We start from the raw sequence: 20,130 nt of genomic DNA on the forward strand, positions 1-20,130 counted from the left end.
TGTCATTGTCTATTTGAAATAAATTTTACTTTCAAGCAAATTACTTGTATCATTTTAATTCATTGATGAAACACATGCAACACTTGTAAGCTAATTTTATTCCTCCAATTGAATATTATAATTGCAACTTATGTTGAATATTGTTCCATTTTCAAGCATTGCAAATCAATCTCTTTGAAGCATCTGCATGTATCATTATTTTAATTTGGGAATTAACACAATTTGCATTTCATCTAGGTATTTTCGTGTAGGAAGACCCCAAACCTCATTAAAACTTTACCTCCAACATAAGTTGGTTGAAGTAGACATCTTAGGAATCCTCTACTCTATTGACTCCTCACGGTGAAATCCATATCATTGGGCAAGGGTGAGGTCTGAGAATTGAAGAGTTAAATTGTAATCTTGTTGTAGAGCTAATTAATAAATTAACTAAGAGCACTTTCCATTACATTTACTTTACTTGTCTCTTGATGGTTTGAGTTTTCATATGCAAAGTCTATTCCAAATACAAGTATTGTAATCTTTTCAAACAAGTGTTTTCTTTTCATGTTTCAAGTCTAATTGCATATTGATGTCTTGGTTTAGCACTTCCTTTCTTTTACATTTCCAAGTTAATTACTAATTTTTGGGTTTTGGCCAGATATGTTTCACATGTTTTGATTTATAAAGTTGATTATCTCAAAAGCATTTTGTATCTTACATATCTTGTGCTAACAATTCTTATTTACATTTCAGGGTTACTTTGTTTTCTCTTTTGAGAGCATTGCATTTTACTTTGAGCAAATATATCCTTAAATTGTTGAGCAAATTCCTTATAAGGCACTGGTTTTATGGTTTTTAATCATATTAATGATTGGCATTGTTATTTCAAGTTGCTCACTTCATATTTGCCCATAAATCCTTAAAAGTAATCCATTTTCACTATAACACTCTCCTAGAAACTCACATCTTTTAACTTAAGTTTGCATTAGGGACCACCCCCCTTAGCTAACCTAGGAGATAGCTCAAACGGAGAGAGTCGGGATTAGTGTGACAGCCCCTTCTCTGAGTTCCCTGCCACCAACCACACCTTGTGGGGTTGAAGGCTTTTCTCATTGACTTGCAGGTAGGTGTAGGCGGCAGGGTCAACAGGCCTCTCTAGAGGAATTCAAATTGCATGTGGGAGCCTTGGGATTGTGATCATCACACTTGGAAATGGTTCTTCATTGGGATTTTCTCCCATTCTCCTATATAACGGAGCTTTGAGGTCTCATTTTGTATCTTTTGCTACAAGCTATTGTGCTTGGAGAAGCTCTGCTTCTATGTACACTTGTTCTTCATATGAATAAAAAGACTTTGAGGTTCATTCATGACTGTTATTCCATTGGAGCATGTGCTTAGTTCATTTGATGGTATAATCTTCTCTAGTTGTGCTTTAAATTTTGTTTCATTTCTCATATGCTTTTATAGAATTGTAAATGTAGAGTTATCTTACATTTGCAATTGGTTTATGAATACTCTAGGTGTAAACTATCTCTAGTTATTTCAATATAAATTTCTAGAGTTTATCTTACTATTGTTTATTGATTTAATCCATTTGAGCTAATGTGTGTTGGAATTTTTGTAGAGGACCATCTTTTGGATCAATTGGCAAGCGCAAGGGGAAGTCTTCAAGAGACCAACCGACTCTTGGCATATTTTTCAAGGAGCTCTCATCGTTATTTGAATCTCATAAGTCCAATCTTTCAAAGTGTTTGTTTTGCAGAGTTTTTCTTTTGACATAATTTGTGCATAAGTTAAAATCTCAACAACAACAAAAATTATATCTTTTGATCTTGCGCTTTCATTTCCTTATCTAGCTAGTTAAGAGCTTTTCACAAGCTAGACAAGTGATGGGGTCATTTCCCATCATTTGATTTAGTTCTTTTTTTTGTACATTATTTTGTAGCATACTATTACTCACTTATTTGCATGCTCTCCCTTTTGCACACTAACCATGTCTTAGTTTTACAGCCCTGACAATCTTTCTTGTGGTTTCCCTCAAGCATTCAAGCTTGATTTCCAAGGAGGTCATGGGCATTGGGAGGACTTATCAAGGAGGCTGGGTCGTGCACTTTTTGGGAGCTTGTTCTTTCAAGTTGTAGAATCATTTCATCTCTCTTAAGGCTCCTATAGTTTGAAGGGAATTTTGTGTTATTGCAAGATCTCATATTGTATATTTCCCATTATTTCTTGGGCAGCCCTCTAAGAGGATCTAACCTCATTGTAACACCATAATAATAAATAAATAAAATGTTCTTCTATTTAGGGAGATAAGTTTGTGGGTGGATTGATTGTTAACATTCATATTTCTCTCATTTTCACATAATATGCATCCTCTAATTGGAAAGTAACACAAATCGCATTTTCTTTGTTAAAGTTTGTTACAAGCTTATACCATTTATCTTTGTTGCTACAAGCTACAAGTTCACACTCTATTTCAAAGCAATTCACTCTTATGCAAGCAACTCTCTTACTTCTAACAAACTTTGACACATTTAGCTTGGCATTTGTCTAATAATCATTTATGTCTCATTGTTATGCTACATTTTTATATCTTGAATACTGAAGCATTGTGTATTGGACAAGCTTATTTTCCAAAGAATTTACTTTTCAAGCATTGCAATCTACCTTGGGAAATTTTACATGCATCTTACTTAGGCTCATTTTTAAGCATCACTAAAATCGACCTCCAACTTAAGTTGGTTATATAGACTCTAGAGACCCTCCACCCCTATTGACTCTTCACTGTGAGATCCGGATTTCCGGGCGAGGGTGAAGTATGGGGACAGGAGTTCAATTGAAACTCTACTTTATAATACAACTAATAAAATAAACCAAGAGTGCGTCTACATCACAACTTTACTTTACTTGCAAATGCAATTCTCCTATTTATGCTATCTTGGATTTACTTGAGTATTGTTTGCAAATATCACTTTTATTTCAAGAGAAATTTATTATGCAAGTATTGTGAATTCTTTTACTTTTGCAACATTTAACTTTCTTTTAATTGGAATATATTTCATTGGTGCAACTCTATTTCAAAGTTATCTCATATATTTGTTGCTTTGATGATCATTTAAGCTCATGAGTAATTGATGTCATTATCTTGTCATTTGGGCATTTATTTTCAAGTACCATCTCCTTTATAGTTGCAATTGATGTTTATATGCTTATCTTGGTCTAACATTTGATTTGGCAGAATTGTCTATCATTGTATCTTGATTCATTTTTTGAGCAAGCTATTGTTATTTACTTAATGGAATTGGTCTATGCTTGAATGTGTCATTTGCTCATTTATTCATATGCTTGCTTAATCCCTGGAAACAAGTTATTTTTTGGCAAGTAATCCATTTTCACTCTAACATCTCCTAGAAACCTTCTAATTTAGTCTTTCTTTGGGGACCACCCCCCTTAGCTAACCTAGGAGAGAGCTTAAACAGAGAGAGTTGGGAATAGGTGATAGCCCCATCTCTTTAATTTGCCACCAACCACACCTTGTGGGGTTAGGGGATTTTCTCACTAACTGGTAGGTGTGTGTGTCAGGCGACAACACCATCACTTGTTATTTATGTCTATACCGGTGCATAAATGTACTGGGAGAATTGTGAGTCTCAAGGGTTTTCGATATCCAGACGAGTTGACATTCCCATAATAGAAGAAAAGCTAATTGTCAATGACAAGAAATATTTCATGTGGGTTAACAAAAAGTTTTACTAATGTTGTGAAGTGTACTAAGGAGACACAGACATATAAAAAGTCTGACAAATAGTTGAAGAGTAGGAGGGAAAAAAAGTCTTGGTTGCATATAGGTGCCTGCTTAAGACCATATAAATATTTCTTCAGTGTACACACTAATGAAGGATCTTTCACATAACCCTATGGCTGCTCCATATAGATCTCCTCATCAAGATCTCCATGTAGGTAAGAATTCTTAACATCCATGTGGGGTAGCTCCCACTTTCTAGTTACTGTAAACGTTAGAGCTAACAGAATGGATTCCATCTAGAGGCAAAGTCGATTTTGTTGAGGAAGAATGACGTTTTCAGTTCCACAGGCCGGGAAGGAGTCCCAAAATGCCGAAGAAGCGTCTTTCTGGTCAATAGAAGGCAGAACGACTTCATCAGAGTCTAGCAGAAGGCAAGTCATCCAGCTAGCTACGGAGAGCAGCGCAGACGCTGACGCAGTGCCTCAGAAGGCCCAAATTCTGAAGTGAAGTGGTGCCGGGAAATTGCCCATGGGGTGAGGAAAATTCCTTTCCAAATTTTTTGCCAGTTTTCTCTGTAGGATTGCCAGTTTGGGCATCCAGTTGTACTTAGACTATTTCACTATTGCATAATAAAAAAACCCTAAGGCTACTGCATCGGTTTTTCCGAGGACATTGGTCCAAAAATTACTGTCATTTTATGTGTGTGCTAGCATTTCTTCCATCGTTTATTATTCCACAGTTTTATTTGTGTAGGTTGCAATGTGATTTATTCAATATTTGTTGTAGCAAACAGTAAATAAATTGTTAAATTAAAATAACAATTAGGTGAATAATTTCTAGTTGCTGCAATAGAAATCGGGTTTCTGATTTTTCACATGGTATCAGAGGGCAGATGATCAATCGGACAGCTCAATAGCAAAGGAAGAGGGAGTTTCATTGTTCATTGAGGGGCAGCAGGTCGAAACCCCAGAGGCAATGCAGTCACCTTGGCCAAGAGGTCGAATTTCTTGAGGAGAATCAATTTTTCTGAGACAAACAGAAAAATTCGATCTCTCTAGATCAAAAGGTTCCAAAGGCAAAGGGAGCAGCTAGTATTTTTCACAAAGCAAATCTCTAGCTGGACGTAGTAGTTTTGCAGCAGTTTGCTACAGCAGAACTAGTGTCGGGGGGATCTCGAGTTTTAGAGATCTAATTTTTCCAATTGCATATTGGCAGTAGTTGTGAGCAGATCTTCTCTCACTCCAAAAGGGAGTGCGAGTAGCAAATCCAGTAGCCGAGCAGCGGGAAAGAGGGAAATTTTGGGTTTATTTTTTCCAATTTTGAGTTTCGCAGATTTTGTAGCTTTGCAAAGAGGTCATGTGAGTTAACTAAAATGTAGAACTAGTCTGTAGATCGACTTCCAGTTGTCAGAGATAGGTGTTGAAGGAAGTGCGAGTTGCAAAGCGAGCAAGGGTCCTAGTCAGGGCCAAGGTTCAAAAGGAGATAGTGGGGCACTAGATCCAGGTGGAGGAGGAGTATGAGACTCCAATGTGCCAGATGGGCAGGATCCTCGAGGAATCCACCTCCTGGATCAATACCTTCCTACGGGGTCCACATTATTCAATAGCAAGATGGATCAATGGCAGTTGATGCAGTCAGTTCCAGAGTGACAGTTGCAAACTAGTAGCAGTCAGATGCTAGGCAGTGCAGTGCAGAGTTGGCAACAGTGTAGTTGGCATAGTGCAAAGTCAGCAGCACCGCAAATTCTTCAGTGACAGTGCATATGCTAGTAGCTGTCAGAGACTCAGGAGACAGATGAATCATACTAAACACAGTTGATTCAGTATTTTGGATGTTTTTCAATTGCAGATGTTGCAATTGCAGCAACAACAGATGAGAGGGAGTTGCAGTGCAGATGCAGTGTTGGCAGCAGTTCAGCCGGGTCAGCAGCAACACATATCAGAGTTGCGCAGTGGTTGATGGGCAGCAGCAACCAAACATCAGTAATGTGACAGGAGATGATGTAGAGACAGGGTGTTGCTACAAGGGGAAGCAACACTAGAACACATTACTCGCTAAGAGGGAATGTTATTTTTTGTAGCATCAGATGTGTTCTAGCCTTGAAATTTTGTGGAGAGACTAAAATGCATGAGATCTCCAAAACCGAGAAATTGTTTCTGGAAATTTCGCCTAGAAATGACTTAATTACATTATTAGTCAGTTTTTAAATATTTCTTAAGTCTAAACTTAGGGAATATGACTAATTAATCATAATTAATTAAGTTAAGGTGTGAATGTTATAGAAACTCACACGGATCGACTTCGAGTTAATCCTAGCCATCGATTAAGATCTAATATTGGTCGTTGAAGTCTCAACAGAGGATTATAAGAAGAATTCAATGGGGCTTGGAGAAATCACTTCAGCAGTTCGATTTCTAAGCAGATCGATTTCCAGAGTAGCTGCACTCAGTTGCCGGAGAGAGAGCCAGTGAAATCGAAGCAGTGAAAGAGGGGTAGGGACAATGAAGCCGGAGGAAGGATTCCAAATTCGGTGTGTGCATTTGAAGAGAGGAAAGTGAGCCACAAAGAGGCTAGCGCAGAGCTGCGCAGTAGCCTCTAGAGGCAAAGTCGATTTGTTGAAGAAGATTGATCTTTTCGGTTCCAAAGGTCGGGAAGGAGTCCCAGAGTGGCAGAGAAGCGTCTTTCTAGTTAGCAGAAGGCAGAATGACTTCATCAGAGTCCAGCAAAAGGCAAGTTGTCCAGCTAGCTACGCAGAGCAGCACAGAGGCTGACGTCGTGCCTCAGAAGGCCAAAATTCTGAAGTGAAGTGGTGCCAGGAAATTGCCTGTGGCGTGAGGAAAATTTCTCTCCAAACTTTTTGCCAGTTTTCTCTGTAGGATTACCAGTTGGGGCATCCAGTTGTACTCAAACTATTTCACTACTGCATAATAATAAAACCGTCAGCTGCTGCACCGGTTTTCCCAAGTTGGGTTTTTTCGGGGACATTGGTCCAAAAATAACTGTCATTCTATGTGTGTGTGCTAGCATTTCTTCCAGCGTTTATTGTTCCAGTTTTATTTGTGTATGTTGCAGTGTGATTTATTCAGTATTTGTTGTAGCAAACAGTAAATAAATTGTAAAATTAAAATAACAATTAGGTGAATAATTTCCAATTGCTGTAATAGGAATCGGGTTTCTGATTTTTCACAATATACCTGTGAAAAGCCGTTAGCTACCAACCGAGCTTTGTACTTTGAAATCATCCCATCAACGGCCCTCTTAGTTCTACAAATCTACTTACATCTAACAGGTTTTTTATTGAGTGTAAGAATAACCAATTCCCATGAGTTGTTCTCAATCAAAGAATTATGCTCCTCCCTCATTGTTGCCTCTCAAAGGAGTTACCTTCAGCCTCTGCATAAAACTGAGGATCTGATCTAAGCATCATATAACGAGAATAGGTAATAGAGGCTCCATAGCTGTAAAAGCTTCCACAAACTGTGATCCAGTTCTCCATGGATCGGCAGGATCACCCACTAGTTCACCAGCTACCTGAAGTGTCTTTGTACCCATCATGGTCTATGCTTTGGATCTGCAATATCATGTTGTTGATCAGAAAGATCAAATTCTGAAATCTAATCAGAAATCCAATCCAGAGAAGTCTCTATGATATCTGATTGAAAGTGGTGGAGATGGTGAAGTAGACTGCTCCTAAGGTGGTTCGAAAGGAGCTTCTTCAAACTTGACACTCCACTGTATGAACAAAGTATCCGTCATTGAATCTAACAATTTATATCTCTTCACTCCCTCTAGATATCCCACAAATATCAACTCCTTACTCTGAGGTTCCATACCCTTCTTCCTATTAGAAGGGATCCTAGCCCATGCATGTGAACCAAAAATTCTGAAATGAGTAACGTCCGGTTTCTCCCCTATCAAGGCTTCATAAGTAGTGATTCCTTTGACTAATTTATCAGGAATTCTACTCTAAATATAGGTTGCACAATTGATGGCTTCAGCCCACAACTAAGGCAGAAGTGCTCTAGCCTGCAACATATTGTTACCCATCCCTGAATATAGGCTACTCAAACTGCCCACTATCTGCTCTCCTGCTCCTTCAAGATCATCAGCTCTTAGGGTCTTCAACAAACTTCCCACTAGCACTGATATGGCTGCTCCATCATCACTGCTCTTAGGGAGGACTTCAGATCTGCCCACTTCTAGTATCTCTGGTGCTCCAAAGATGACCAGACTTAGAGCTCGACAAACTGCCCTCTTATCACTGGTTTGCCTCCTGCAACCCACTGAACTAGGGCTTGCAATCTAGCCCACTTTCCTGCCCTTTATTCTTTCAAGGATCCGCTCTTTAGGCTCCAAAACTTCTGCCCTTCTAGCAGCTTTGTAGTCATTCACAAATCCCACACTTAAGGGCTCTTTTGGCAGCCCTCTAACAGTCCTCCCACCTGTACACACGCTGCCAATAACTCTGTCCCAAACCTGGACTAGATCCTGCACTGCAACCGGGACTGTTCCTCCACTGTTCACAACATTTGTGAACAGTTCTCACGCTTCCTGATCTTCCCACTTACAGTCATCTCCTTGACTGATCTAGGGCTACAAACTTACTGCCCTCTGTTCTGCAATTTGTTCCTCAAATTGCACAGGTCTAGGGCTTATCAAATCTACTGTCCTAAGTCCTTTAGAATAGTCCTTTCCAACTGCTTCAATGCAACTCTCTTTCCACTGAGACTGCTCCACGTTGACCCATATTTCCCTTCACTGTATCAGCCATATACTCTGCCCATAAATTCGCACTTTTGTACAGTTACTAGAGGTTGGAAACGACCTACTTCAGGACTGGCATATACATAGAATCTCTGCACAATACAGCCACTATTCCCTGTCTATATGTCTCCTTCTTAGGGTCCCTCTCCTCTCTCTCACGTACAAAAAATCTGAGCAAATTTATCAACCTTCTGAACAGTCTTTTAGTGGCAGCATACCTTAGAGGGAAGCCCTAACTAGGGCATACAAATCTCTGTTGTTCATACCTTGAACAGTTCCTTTAAAAACTCTTGAATCTGCCCTCTTCTTAACACTTCATGATAGCCCTACTACCATTCATGATGCCCCCCACTTCTGTACCCTAGCACACACTGATGGAACATACTTAAGGACTGATCCACGGTAACTGTACATGCATTGAGAAGACCTTAACTAGGGCTTCAAGATCTGCTGTTCTACATACTTTAGAACCAGCTCTCCATCTCCTAAGATGCTTGCTCTTGTGCTGATCTTAATTCTGTTCCATGCTTTGATACCATGTAGAAAATCCACGAAATTCTGATCTGCTAATATGAGCAATCTGAAAACTAGTTTCTTCTCGCATAAACACAGAATTTCTCTACTAGATGCAGCGGAATAGGAACAGAAATAAAAGCAGAGCCACACAATTCAAAAACACAAAATTGTCTAGGGAACCCAACTGGGAAAACCCTCTGGTTGTTATTGAGAATTTTATTGATAGAAAAAATGAGCAATTGATCTCTTACAAAACAATTGTTTCAACCTGAAAAGAACCTAGTTTTCTTGCCTTGAACAAAGCTTGAAACCCTTGCAAGACTGCTGATCTCTGCTGCCCTCTACCAATTTGTGCACAATCTTCTATTGCATGTTGGAATTTCTAAGTCTAACTGTTAGAAATCCTTCATGTACTTTCTGATTTATTTCTGCATACTTGTTATGTTTAATTAACAAGTTATTTACCATGTAAATACTGAAAATAAATACAAGTACATGCTCAACACATTACAAATCATCAACTGAAGGAAAAAACAAGCACACAAGTGACACCGTTGTTTTTGGACCAATGTCCCCGAAAAAACCCAATGTGGGAAAACCGGTGCAGTTATCTGAGGGTTTTATTATTAAGCAGTTTCAAAATACAATTTGGGTGCCAAACCGGCTCACCCAACAGAGAATGATCTCGGTAGTAGTACTTCTCAGTCGAAGATAGATATCCTGGCTTAAAACCTCGGATGAACAATCCCACAGCTCTCAGCTCCAATCTGCCCCACGAAATCTCCAGCATCTGCCTCTAGGGACTGCATCAGCCTCTCTGGCCCAGTGTCACCCCAACTCACCCTGCGTCAGCCTGTAGAGCCTCTGTATCACCCATGTTGGCTCTCTCTGGCACTGGGCAGCTACTGGCTGCCTCTGCGTGGGTCCTGACTAGCTCTGCGCGGCCTCTAGCTGGCTTCGCGTCCCTCTCTCTTGGCTTTTACGCTAATGCTCCTGGTACCCTCTCTGCTTCTGTATTCACTACCCCTTAGTTGCAACTCTAATCACTCCTTCGATTTCCTCAGCAAGCCCTATCCCACAAGATCGAATTCCTAATCAACTCGGTGTGTTCTCCAAGTGACCCTCAAGCCTCCTCTTATACTTTTCTTGTTGACAATTCAACGACCGAGATTAAGTCCTTAATCAACAGCTAAGATTAACTCTAGCTTGATCCATGACTTTTGGACCCTTCTAACACAATTTTATATTAATTCACATTAATATTTTATTTTCTCCATTAAAATAATTGATTATTTTAATATCTCCCACACTGTTTAGAATCTGCCCAAACCATTTCTGGATATTGGAGATCTCATGTGCTTTAGCCTCTCCACCAATTTTCATGGCTAGAGCACATCCGATGCTACCCCAAATCAACACTCCCTCTTAGCGAGGACTGTGCTCTAGTAATATTCTTCACTGAGCATCACCCTAATCATCCAGCATTGGTCCTGGTGCTGATGCTAGGCCTACTGCCCAACATCCTCTGTACTGCTGCATCATCTACTACTACCCATGGCCTTGCCATTGCCACTGCTGCATCTGTATGACAGCCCCTCTCATCATGTTGCATCGTGTTGCCCATAGCACTGCCACTGCTAACTACTGCACTACAACTCAGTTACTGAGAAGTAAGTAATTGATCTCCCAACTCTGACATCTCTGTCAGGCTAGAGACACCCACGATGTTGAAACTCCTTCTATCGCTGACAAGTACTCCCTCTCCGACCTCTGCGTTGTTGCAACAACTCCATGTACCTCGCACTACTGCCTTACGCTATCCTGAGACCCCTGGACTATAGCTCCCTCTGTCGCTCCATCCGCATCCGTCTCTAGTAACATTCGCCGGTACTGCTACTCCTCTTTGGGGCTCCTGTAGCAAGGTATAATCCAAGAGGCTAGGTACCTTGAGGATCCTGCCCCTCATCGCCTGTAGTCTGTCTGACTATAGCTCGATGTCTCCCCACCTCTTCTCTTGAGGTGCATGAGCACTCATGGCACAGTGATCATCTATCTCCACTTCCTTCTCCGCCCTTGCTGGTGCAACCTTGGTCTCGGAAGCCTCTCCCTTGCTCTTCTTCCTTGGACACTGGCTCGCATAGTGACCCAGTTTCCCATAGTGGAAGCATTTGACCTTGGAGAGGTCCTTCTTCTTCCGTTTCTCCTACTTTCCCTCAGATGCTAGGGCAGCATCCTCCTCTTCCTCCTTCTTGATTCTGACCCCTTTGTCGCTGCTTTCCGCCTTGGTCAACCTTCTAATCTCTTCTTGGCGAAGAGCCACCCACAGTTCCTCCCAATCTGGAAGGGTCGACCTGCCCAGTATGCTCTGGACAAACACCTCCCAGTCTTCTGAGACTGCATTCAAGGTTGTCCTCACCATCAATTCTTGATCTGGTGTGGCCCCTATGGAAGTCAGTTGATCCTGGATCTCCTTCAATCGACCGAGGAAGGTGTCGATTTGTTCTCCCTTCTGCATCTGGTATGACCGCAACTGATTTTCTAGTAGCATCTTCCTCTGCACGGAAGTATGTTGATACAATTTCGTCAGGGCCTCCCACATCACATTTGTCGTTTCCTTTTCGGCAATATGTGGTACTACATGGTCCTTGACCCCGTCAAGGATGATGCTCTTGGCCCTCACCATTGCCTCCTCGTACTTGTCGTTCTCAACCGAGTCAACTAGGATTGTTATAGTCTTCAAGCGAATTGCTTGAGACGATTCCTGTCTAGAATGGATAAGATTTTGGCCTTCCAGACTACGAAGTTTGAGGCTCCGTCTCCTCTGTCCTGGTCTCTTACCCCGTTCACTGCCATTTCGCTGCTCCTCTACTTACCTTCTGGAAGTTCTCGGTGTGACTTCCTCTGAGCCTTGATTTCCCTCTTGGAAACCCCTCTGTTAATGTCGAGATGCCCCCAGTCTGATTGTTAGTGCAGTTGCACCACTGATCCAGATTTCTTGGCTAGAAATCCTCAGCAGCAACTCCCTCCTCCTTGGTCTTGCCCTGTTAGGTACCGTTTTGACCACAGTACCCCACCAGCTTCACTTCGCAACTTACCCACAGCGTCCTCTGCCTCAGCAAACTGAAGGTTAGAGCTTCTAGGCTCTGCGCAATCCTGGCACCAGCAAAATCTGCACCTCCTGGCCACGGGCGTCAATCCTTCCTGACTGAGAAAGATGACCGGGCACTGCGTAGGTCAAGTCTGCTCCCTTCTGCCACTGCGCTGATCCTCCTCCCGGCTCAAACTTGGTGATGCAGTGCCTGCGTCACCCCTTCCTTGCTGCTTCTCCACTAGGAATAGTTTCTGTCACTCAGGACGGCTGTTTCTGTTGCTGCTGCTCTGCTTGGTTGATGCCCTCAGTTATCCTATGATCTGCAACCACCCTCTGATACCATGTTGGAATTTCTAAGTCTAATTGTTGGAAATCCTTCATGTACTTTCTGATTTATTTCTACCTACTTGTTTTGTTTAATTAATAAGTTATTTACCATGTAAATACTGAAAATAAATACAAGTACATGCTCAACACATTACAGATCATCAATTGAAGGAAAAAACAAGCACATAAGTGACACTGTAGTTTTTGGACCAATGTCCCCGGAAAAACCCAATGCGAGAAAACCGGTGCAGCTATCTGACGGTTTTATTATTAAGCAGTTTCAGAATACAATCCGAGTGCCAAAACCAGCTTACCCAATAGAGAAACATCTCGGCAGTAGTACCTCTCAGTCGGAGACAGATATTCCGTCTAAAACCTCGAATGAACAATCCCACAACTCTCAGCTCCAATCTGCCCCACGAAATCTCCAACGTCTGCCTCTAGGGAGTGCATTAGCCTCTCTGGCCCAGCGTCACCCCAACTCGCCCTGCGTCAGCCTCTAGAGCCTCGGTGTCACCCATGTTGGCTCTCTCTAGCACTCCGCAGCTACTCGTTGCCTCTGCGTGGGCCCTGACTGGATCTGCGTGGCCTCTAGCTGGCTCTACGTCCCTCTCTCCCGGCTTCTGCACTAATGCTCCTGGTACCCTCTCTGCTTCTGTATTCATTGCCCCTTAGCTGCAACTCTGATCACTCCTTTGATTTCTTCAGCAAGCCCTGCCCCAGAAAATCGAATTCTTGATCAACTCGGTGTGTTCTCCAAGTGACCCTCAAGCCTCCTCTTATACTTTTCTCGTTGACAATTCAATGGCCGAAATTAAGTCCTTAATCAACGATTAAGATTAACTCTGGCTTGATCCATGACTTTTGGACCCTTCTAACACAGTTTTATATTAATTCACATTAATATTTTATTTTCCTAAGTTTAGACTTAGGGACTCCATTAAAAATATTAATTATTTTAATATCTCCCAAACTGTTTAGAATCTCCCCAAACCGATTTTGGGTATTGGAGATCTCATATGCTTTAGCCTCTCCACCAATTTTCGTGGCAGCACATCCGATGCTACCCCAAATCAACATTGCACACTCTTCCTCTCACAAACTCCACACACAACTTGTGCTTCCTATTGCTTGGTCTCACCAACTCGTGCTCTCCAAAACAATGATTAAACTTGTGCCTTCTTTCCTCCTTTTAAAGGCAATTTGAATGGTTAAAATTAGTGAGTTTTTTAATTAAGGAATGATTTTGTGACTGATTGAGTTAGCATGAGTTAACTGCTCATGCAACTTGTCCTATCTCTTCGAGACTCAACCACAAGTTCTTTTCCTCAATTAACTCGCACTAGAAAATCAAGAACTCGACTTTCAATTTCAACACATAAGTTAACTGCATCCTAACTCGTCCTATTTGTTAAGGACTGATTCCTAATTATAGGAGCACATCCTAATTTATAGGGAATCTCCTAATTTTTAGAAACTCAAGTCATGCACAGGAAGGAACTTGTTCTTATTCCTATGATTAAGGCACAAATCAAGGAACCCTTTTCTCGCTAGTATTTTCAACAAGCAGTGAATTAGATTGTTGCTTTTCTCATAGCAGATTTCAGTTCAAAATAATGAGAAAGCAGTCATACGTTGTGACAATCCATCTACTGAATTTGTGTTATATATTTTCTGGAGTATGTGTTTCTAAATTCTAGCATCATTAGAGTTGCAATTTTGAACGGCTTTCGGGTTTCAGCTATCTAGTTTTTTTAAGAATTCTTTTAGTGCAGCGTCTGTTTAACATGATCAAGAAAATTTAACGTTTTTTACAGAAGAGTACCACCTTGTTGCAGCATCTGAGCTGAATGAAAGCGCTTATGATTAGTGGTTCACCCTTTGAAGGTCGTCTTGCCCTTGAAAATGGGCTGTATATGATGCATATCATATTTGAGCCCATTGTGATGCTTCTAGAGTTGGAAGGAAGTACTTTCAAAAAACTAAAATATAGTCTTCACTTTAGTCCAATAAGTGATGCATGCAAACCTGGACAACTGGGTTCTTATTGTTCAACCTCCCCTCTTCCGAGCAACTTCGTCATGCCTTTTTCGGTTGGGTGATTTGGAATGAACTAGAAAATAAATCGTAAATGAATAGATCATGATTATTGAAATATCTTAAGCAGTAGGTGCATTCCTTCCACATCACCTCTAATAAACACAGATTTATGCTTCAGCCCAGAGCTTTGCCAGCTTAAAATTTAATAAGAAAGGATAAGTCGGCAGGGATGAAAAACTTAAGCATATGGGCTAATTGTCTAGGATCTTCTTGGCCAAGGGATAAATTAAATTTCAATAATAAAGCAATCAACACATATACACAAAAGCAGAAATTCAAGAAAAATCAAGTCTAACACTCATATAATCAATTGTTGGTAAGTGAGAAGAATACCAGCCAGGCTTCAGCGGACCAAGTATGGTGGCGTGCATCTAAAAAGTTCTCATTCACGACCAGCCAAGCTTCCTCCACGATACCCTCATTGGTAATTGCGCTTTTCTCTGCCCCTGTATCCATTGTCATCTCTTCCTTGCACCTGTCCACCATCTCTTGAGACTGACCCAAGTCCAATGTCTGCCCAAGAGCTGAATCATTGCAGACAGGACTACCAAAACATAGGACGAATCCTGTAACAATTACCCACAACAATTTTCCTCCTTCCTTGAAATAATTAACCTGTGCATCCATGTTTTTGTTGTGACTTAGGCTGCAAATCCATTTCCTGGACAGTGATAGAGGCTTGGGTAGGTGTAGATTGCCTTTCATTTTGCAATTAATGGCCACTTTTGTTTGCAGGAGAGAGGATGAAGAATTGTAAATATGCACAGAGTTCCAGCGGACCAGCTCCATTCTTTAAGCTTACTTTGTAGGAACAGAAATGAGTTTCTCTGACAGGGCCTTCCACGCTGCTTACATTAATGGTGATGACTGTACTTTTCAACATGCAAGCCGTGTAATTTGCATGGCTGTGGCTGCCATGTCCAGGGAGCTTCCTTTTACTTATGAGCACCAGCAGAGCATTTAGTTATGGCAGTCCGTGAAAGCGGACATCCGGGAACTGTGTTTGTAGAGTATGCAAGGTAGGTACGCAGACTTGGCGATAGGGTAAGAGTCTAATTGGTATTTTTGTGATTAAAGAGAGATATCCATTGTCAAACAGAGGTTATTATCATTATATTATATTATGATTTGTCTTACATCTGAGCTTATGCCTTTGTTTTAAATGCAATTTTTCAAGCTCACTCGTGGGGCGGCTTCATCTCACTGTGGATTCATAACGTACTTATTTTTAGTTAATTCACCCGATAAAGTTATTTTATTTTATTTTTATGTGATTTTTACCCCCAAAAAAATAACGTTATCTTATTTTTATGTGATTTTTACCCCAAAAAAAATTGCTTTATTTTATTATAGAATTCTGAATACAAAAAATACAATACATATTAATTAAATTAAAAATTAATCAAACTAAACCTTAAAATATTAATATAAAATTTAATGATTTAGTGAGTTTAAATATTTATTTGAGTGATATTAATATATATAAATAAAATTTAAATATTTAGTATAGTATATTTAATGATTAGCTGAGTGTAAGGCACATGCGTAAATGTAATGTAAGTAAATATTTGAAATGGCCATTCAATTATAATCAAAAGGATGTAACGGACATCGGAGACACTCAGGTTGTCGGAGAGAGAATGGAGCGCTCTGCGATAGACCGTAAGGGTTTCTACTAGCTCTCTCACTAATACCTGTAGCCCTCTAACCGCGAACATGTTGCTACCTGTTACCCGGCCCAGTTTTTCAGGTCCATCTGTCGCTTTCAGGATGACTACTGCTATAATGGGGGATGTTATGGAAACGGAGGAGGCAGTAGATTATTCAGACGACCCGCATCCTGAGCAGGTAATTTTCGGGTGCCCTAATTTCACTTCTTCAGAAGCTGGTCCTAGTCGACCTTCGATCCCGTCGCCGCATACTTCTCCGGTGGTAACCCTACCGGATCACCGTCCCTCTCAGCACTCTGCCGGAAATTCCCCCAGGAGCCTCCTGCCCTGGACCTCCCCCCTCTGTCACCTGGGACCCTTCGCTTTCTGTCGACTGTTATCCCCCCGTCGCCCTCATTTGACCCGCATCCGCACAATACAACTTTCTTTGCTGCTACATCTTCAGGTCCTCCCACTTCGGCAGCTGCAGCACCCACTGCCTCCCTTCACTTGCCCTCGGGATGTTTTGAGGCTCCTGCTGTCAGGGTCAGATCTTCAAAATCTATTCACCTGGAAGGCTCCCCGGATCCATTAGTGGATCACCCTTCTGCTCCGCGTACAGGGAAGAAAAGGACCAGGTGTGTCAAAGCGACCGCAAGGGACATATCAATTCGCTTTGGAGATACATCTGCTATTGGGGAAGCAGCTAAAATGGCAAACACCATACTTGTTGGGCATGTTCGAGGGAGAGCATATTCGGCGACCCGACTCACTCTATGGGTGAAGGAAATTTGGGGAGGGGTTCTCAAGGAATTACCTGAGGTGCAAGTCTTACCCAGAGGCTGGTTTGCCCTTCACTTCGCAAAGGAGAACTACACAGACTTGGTGCTGGCGAGGTATTGGCACATTGAGATGGCGCCGGTTCTGTTAAAGAGATGGAGCCCTCTATTTGACCCGGAGAGAGAACAAATTGGAGCTGGTCCGCTGTGGGTTCATTTGCCGGGGCTACCCCTACAGTACTGGAGTGAGGAGGTCTTCATGCGCATTGGGAATGCACTGGGATCATATCTTGATCATGATCGAACCTTCGTAGAGTCAAGGAACAGAACTCTCGCTCGCATCCTGGTATATCTGGATACCCGCGAAGGCTTGGAGGAGAAGATTACTTTACACTGGGGCAAATACACTAGGGTTCAGATATTGGATTACGAAGGGGTGCCATTTAGATGCCGCCGCTGCCACAGGGTGGGGCATATTTTCAAGGACTGTCCTCTCAACAAGAAACAGGAAGAAACCCCTGCGCCATCCAATGTGCCCTCGAGGACTATATCGTCGGTCTCTTTGCGCACTCCAGCACCAGGACCCCCCATCAGCAACTCACAAAATGTTCCTGGAGCAGCTCATAGAACACTATCACTGCCAGTCACCAGATCTCGGGCTGCTGCAGCATCTGCCTCCGCTTCGGGTACATCTCTTTTCACTCCCTTATCTTGTTACTCTCCTTGCTCCTCTTTGCATTCTCCATCCATGTCAGTTGCATTTTGCACTTTGCCCTCATCACCGGTCTTTGCTCCATCTGCACCCACATTGCACTCTCACCCCTCGCCATCCTCCTCTCCTTCCTCATCTCGGGGGTCTAAACACCATTATAATCTGCGTCCTCGAGTACACTCTCTCAGATATCATCTTAAGATTGCTGGTTTGGGTACTGTATCATCTGGGTTGACCCCCTTGTCTGTCCGGGGGAGAAAATCAAATCTGTCAAAAGCCATCAGGCGGGCGGGTGCGGAGGTTGCCTCTGGGCGACAATCTACCATTGATGGGGTTCTTAGAGCAGCGAACACCCCTGGCAATCTCCCCCCATGAAGTGTCTTTCCTTCAACTGCAGAGGCTTGGCTAGTGCCTCCAAGAAACTAGCTCTGCGTAGACTTTTTGAATCTGTTCCTGTTGACATTATCCTCCTCCAAGAGACCCTTGGTCCGGCTGACCCTATTACCACCTCTTTATCCTCCATCATCCCGGGATGGCAGTTTTTAGCTATGGATTCTACTGGTAGATCGGGGGGCCTTGCGATTGGGTTCAATCCAGCATCCATCAAAGCACAAGCTTCTTGGGGTGGTCAGGGTTTTATGGGCTTAGACCTCTTCTCGGCTGACCTTGGGACCAGCCTCAGAGTTATTAACATATATGGCCCCTGTCAACAAAGGGAGAACTTTTGGAATCATTTACTGAGCCTATCTATCCTCACTGCTGACAACATCATTATTGGGGGTGATTTAAACTTCTCCTTGGGATATAGTGAATCATGGGGATCCATGGCTCAGGTTGACACGATCACTGGTTATATGACAGACCTTCTGGAGCGACACAACCTGATCGATGTCCCTATGCATAAACCACTCCCCACCTGGAGGAACAGAAGAATTGGAGATGCTGCTCTTGCTCGCAGATTAGATAGATTTATAATGAAAGGTACCCTTATACAACAGCTGCATTATTACAAACAATGGGTGGGTACTGGCGGCATATCGGATCACTACCCAATATACCTGGAGATATTGGGTCCTCATAAAAAGCCAAAAGCCCCTTTCAAGTTCAATCATGGCTGGCTACAGGATCCCTCATATATCAAGATGGTTAAGGATTTTTGGACTCAAAACCCGATAGATAGGTCAGATTCCTTGGCAAAGGGGTTCTGCTCTAACCTTTCTCAGCTCAAGCACCTTTCTATTAAATGGGCCAGAGAAAAATATCAAAAGGAAAACACAGCCCTACTGCATATTGAATCTGAACTATCCTCTCTATCGGATGAAAGAGGATTGGGGTTTGCCACAGCCGAAGACAAAACCCATCTGGTGGAACTAGAAAACCAAAAGGCAAAAATACTAAGAGAGCGAGAGGAATCCATCCGTCTTCGTAGCAGAGCCATCTGGTTAAAAACTGGGGATGACAATACCCGATTCTTTCATAACTATGCAAAAGGCAGAAAGGTCAAAAATACCATCTGGAACATCCCACTGCCAGAAGGTGGAGTAGCAGACTCCTTCAATAAGCTCTCACACCTGGGATCATCACACTTCAGGAATCTCTACAAACAACCCCCTGGCTCAACTATTGCTGATATTATTAACATTGCTGGTCACTTCCCCAGGTTTGTAAATGAGGATGAGTCGGAGGCTCTATTTGATCCAGTGACACCTGGGGAACTTGAGAGCACCCTAAAATGGTTCAAAAAGGAGAAAAGCCCGGGGCCGGACGGTTGGACCATTGAGTTCTACATTACTTTCTATGATCTGCTCAGCAATGACTTACTGAGGGTTGTGGAGGAATGCAGGGTATCTGGGTCACTGTACAATGCCATCAACTCGACTTTCATAGCCCTGATCCCCAAATCGGACTCTCCTTCCTCTTTCGATGATTATCGCCCCATCTCTCTGTGTAATGTGCTCTACAAGATCATCTCCAAGATTATAGCAAATCGCCTCCGACCTATTCTGTCCCGTAATATTGCCCCTCAACAATTTGCTTTCCTTGAACATCGCCAAATTCATGAAGCCATTGGTTCGGCTCAGGAAGCACTTCACACCATCTGGACCAAGAACCACAAAGCCATTATCTTAAAGATTGACTTGGCAAATGCATTTGACCGTGTCAGCTGGCTCTACATCAAAATGCTCCTCATCCATCTGGGCTTCCCCATCAACTTCATTACCTGGATCATGGCTTGTATCTCCACCCCCACCTTCAGTGTACTGATAAATGGGTCGACATCATAGTTTTCCACTCTGAACGTGGCCTCAGATAAGGTTTTCCTCTATCTCCCCTTCTCTTCTTGATTGTCATGGATGGTCTGAGTCGATTAATTGCTACAGCAAAGAGAAATGGGGAATTTAGTGGACTCAAAATTTCAGATGACTGCTTTCTCACCCATCTTCTTTTTGTGGACGATGTCATGA

General features: G+C 42.3%; 1 protein-coding gene across 1 annotated transcript in view; it reads right to left on the reverse strand.

Annotated features, from left to right (window-relative positions):
* LOC149138280 (Peptidase S41 family protein) overlaps window positions 1-15,616 on the reverse strand; it is a 446,406-nt gene extending 430,790 nt beyond the window's left edge. The window contains 1 exon segment of the mRNA XM_089447421.1: window positions 14,859-15,616. Within this exon segment, the coding sequence (XP_089303547.1) occupies window positions 14,859-15,314 (456 nt within the window). The 5' untranslated portion in view covers window positions 15,315-15,616.
* Between the last annotated feature and the right edge of the window lie 4,514 nt (window positions 15,617-20,130).

This window comes from Pinus tabuliformis, chromosome X (assembly GCF_031772625.1).
Source record: "Pinus tabuliformis cultivar Carrire ecotype Pingquan chromosome X, CPIR1, whole genome shotgun sequence".
Taxonomy (NCBI): domain Eukaryota; kingdom Viridiplantae; phylum Streptophyta; class Pinopsida; order Pinales; family Pinaceae; genus Pinus; species Pinus tabuliformis.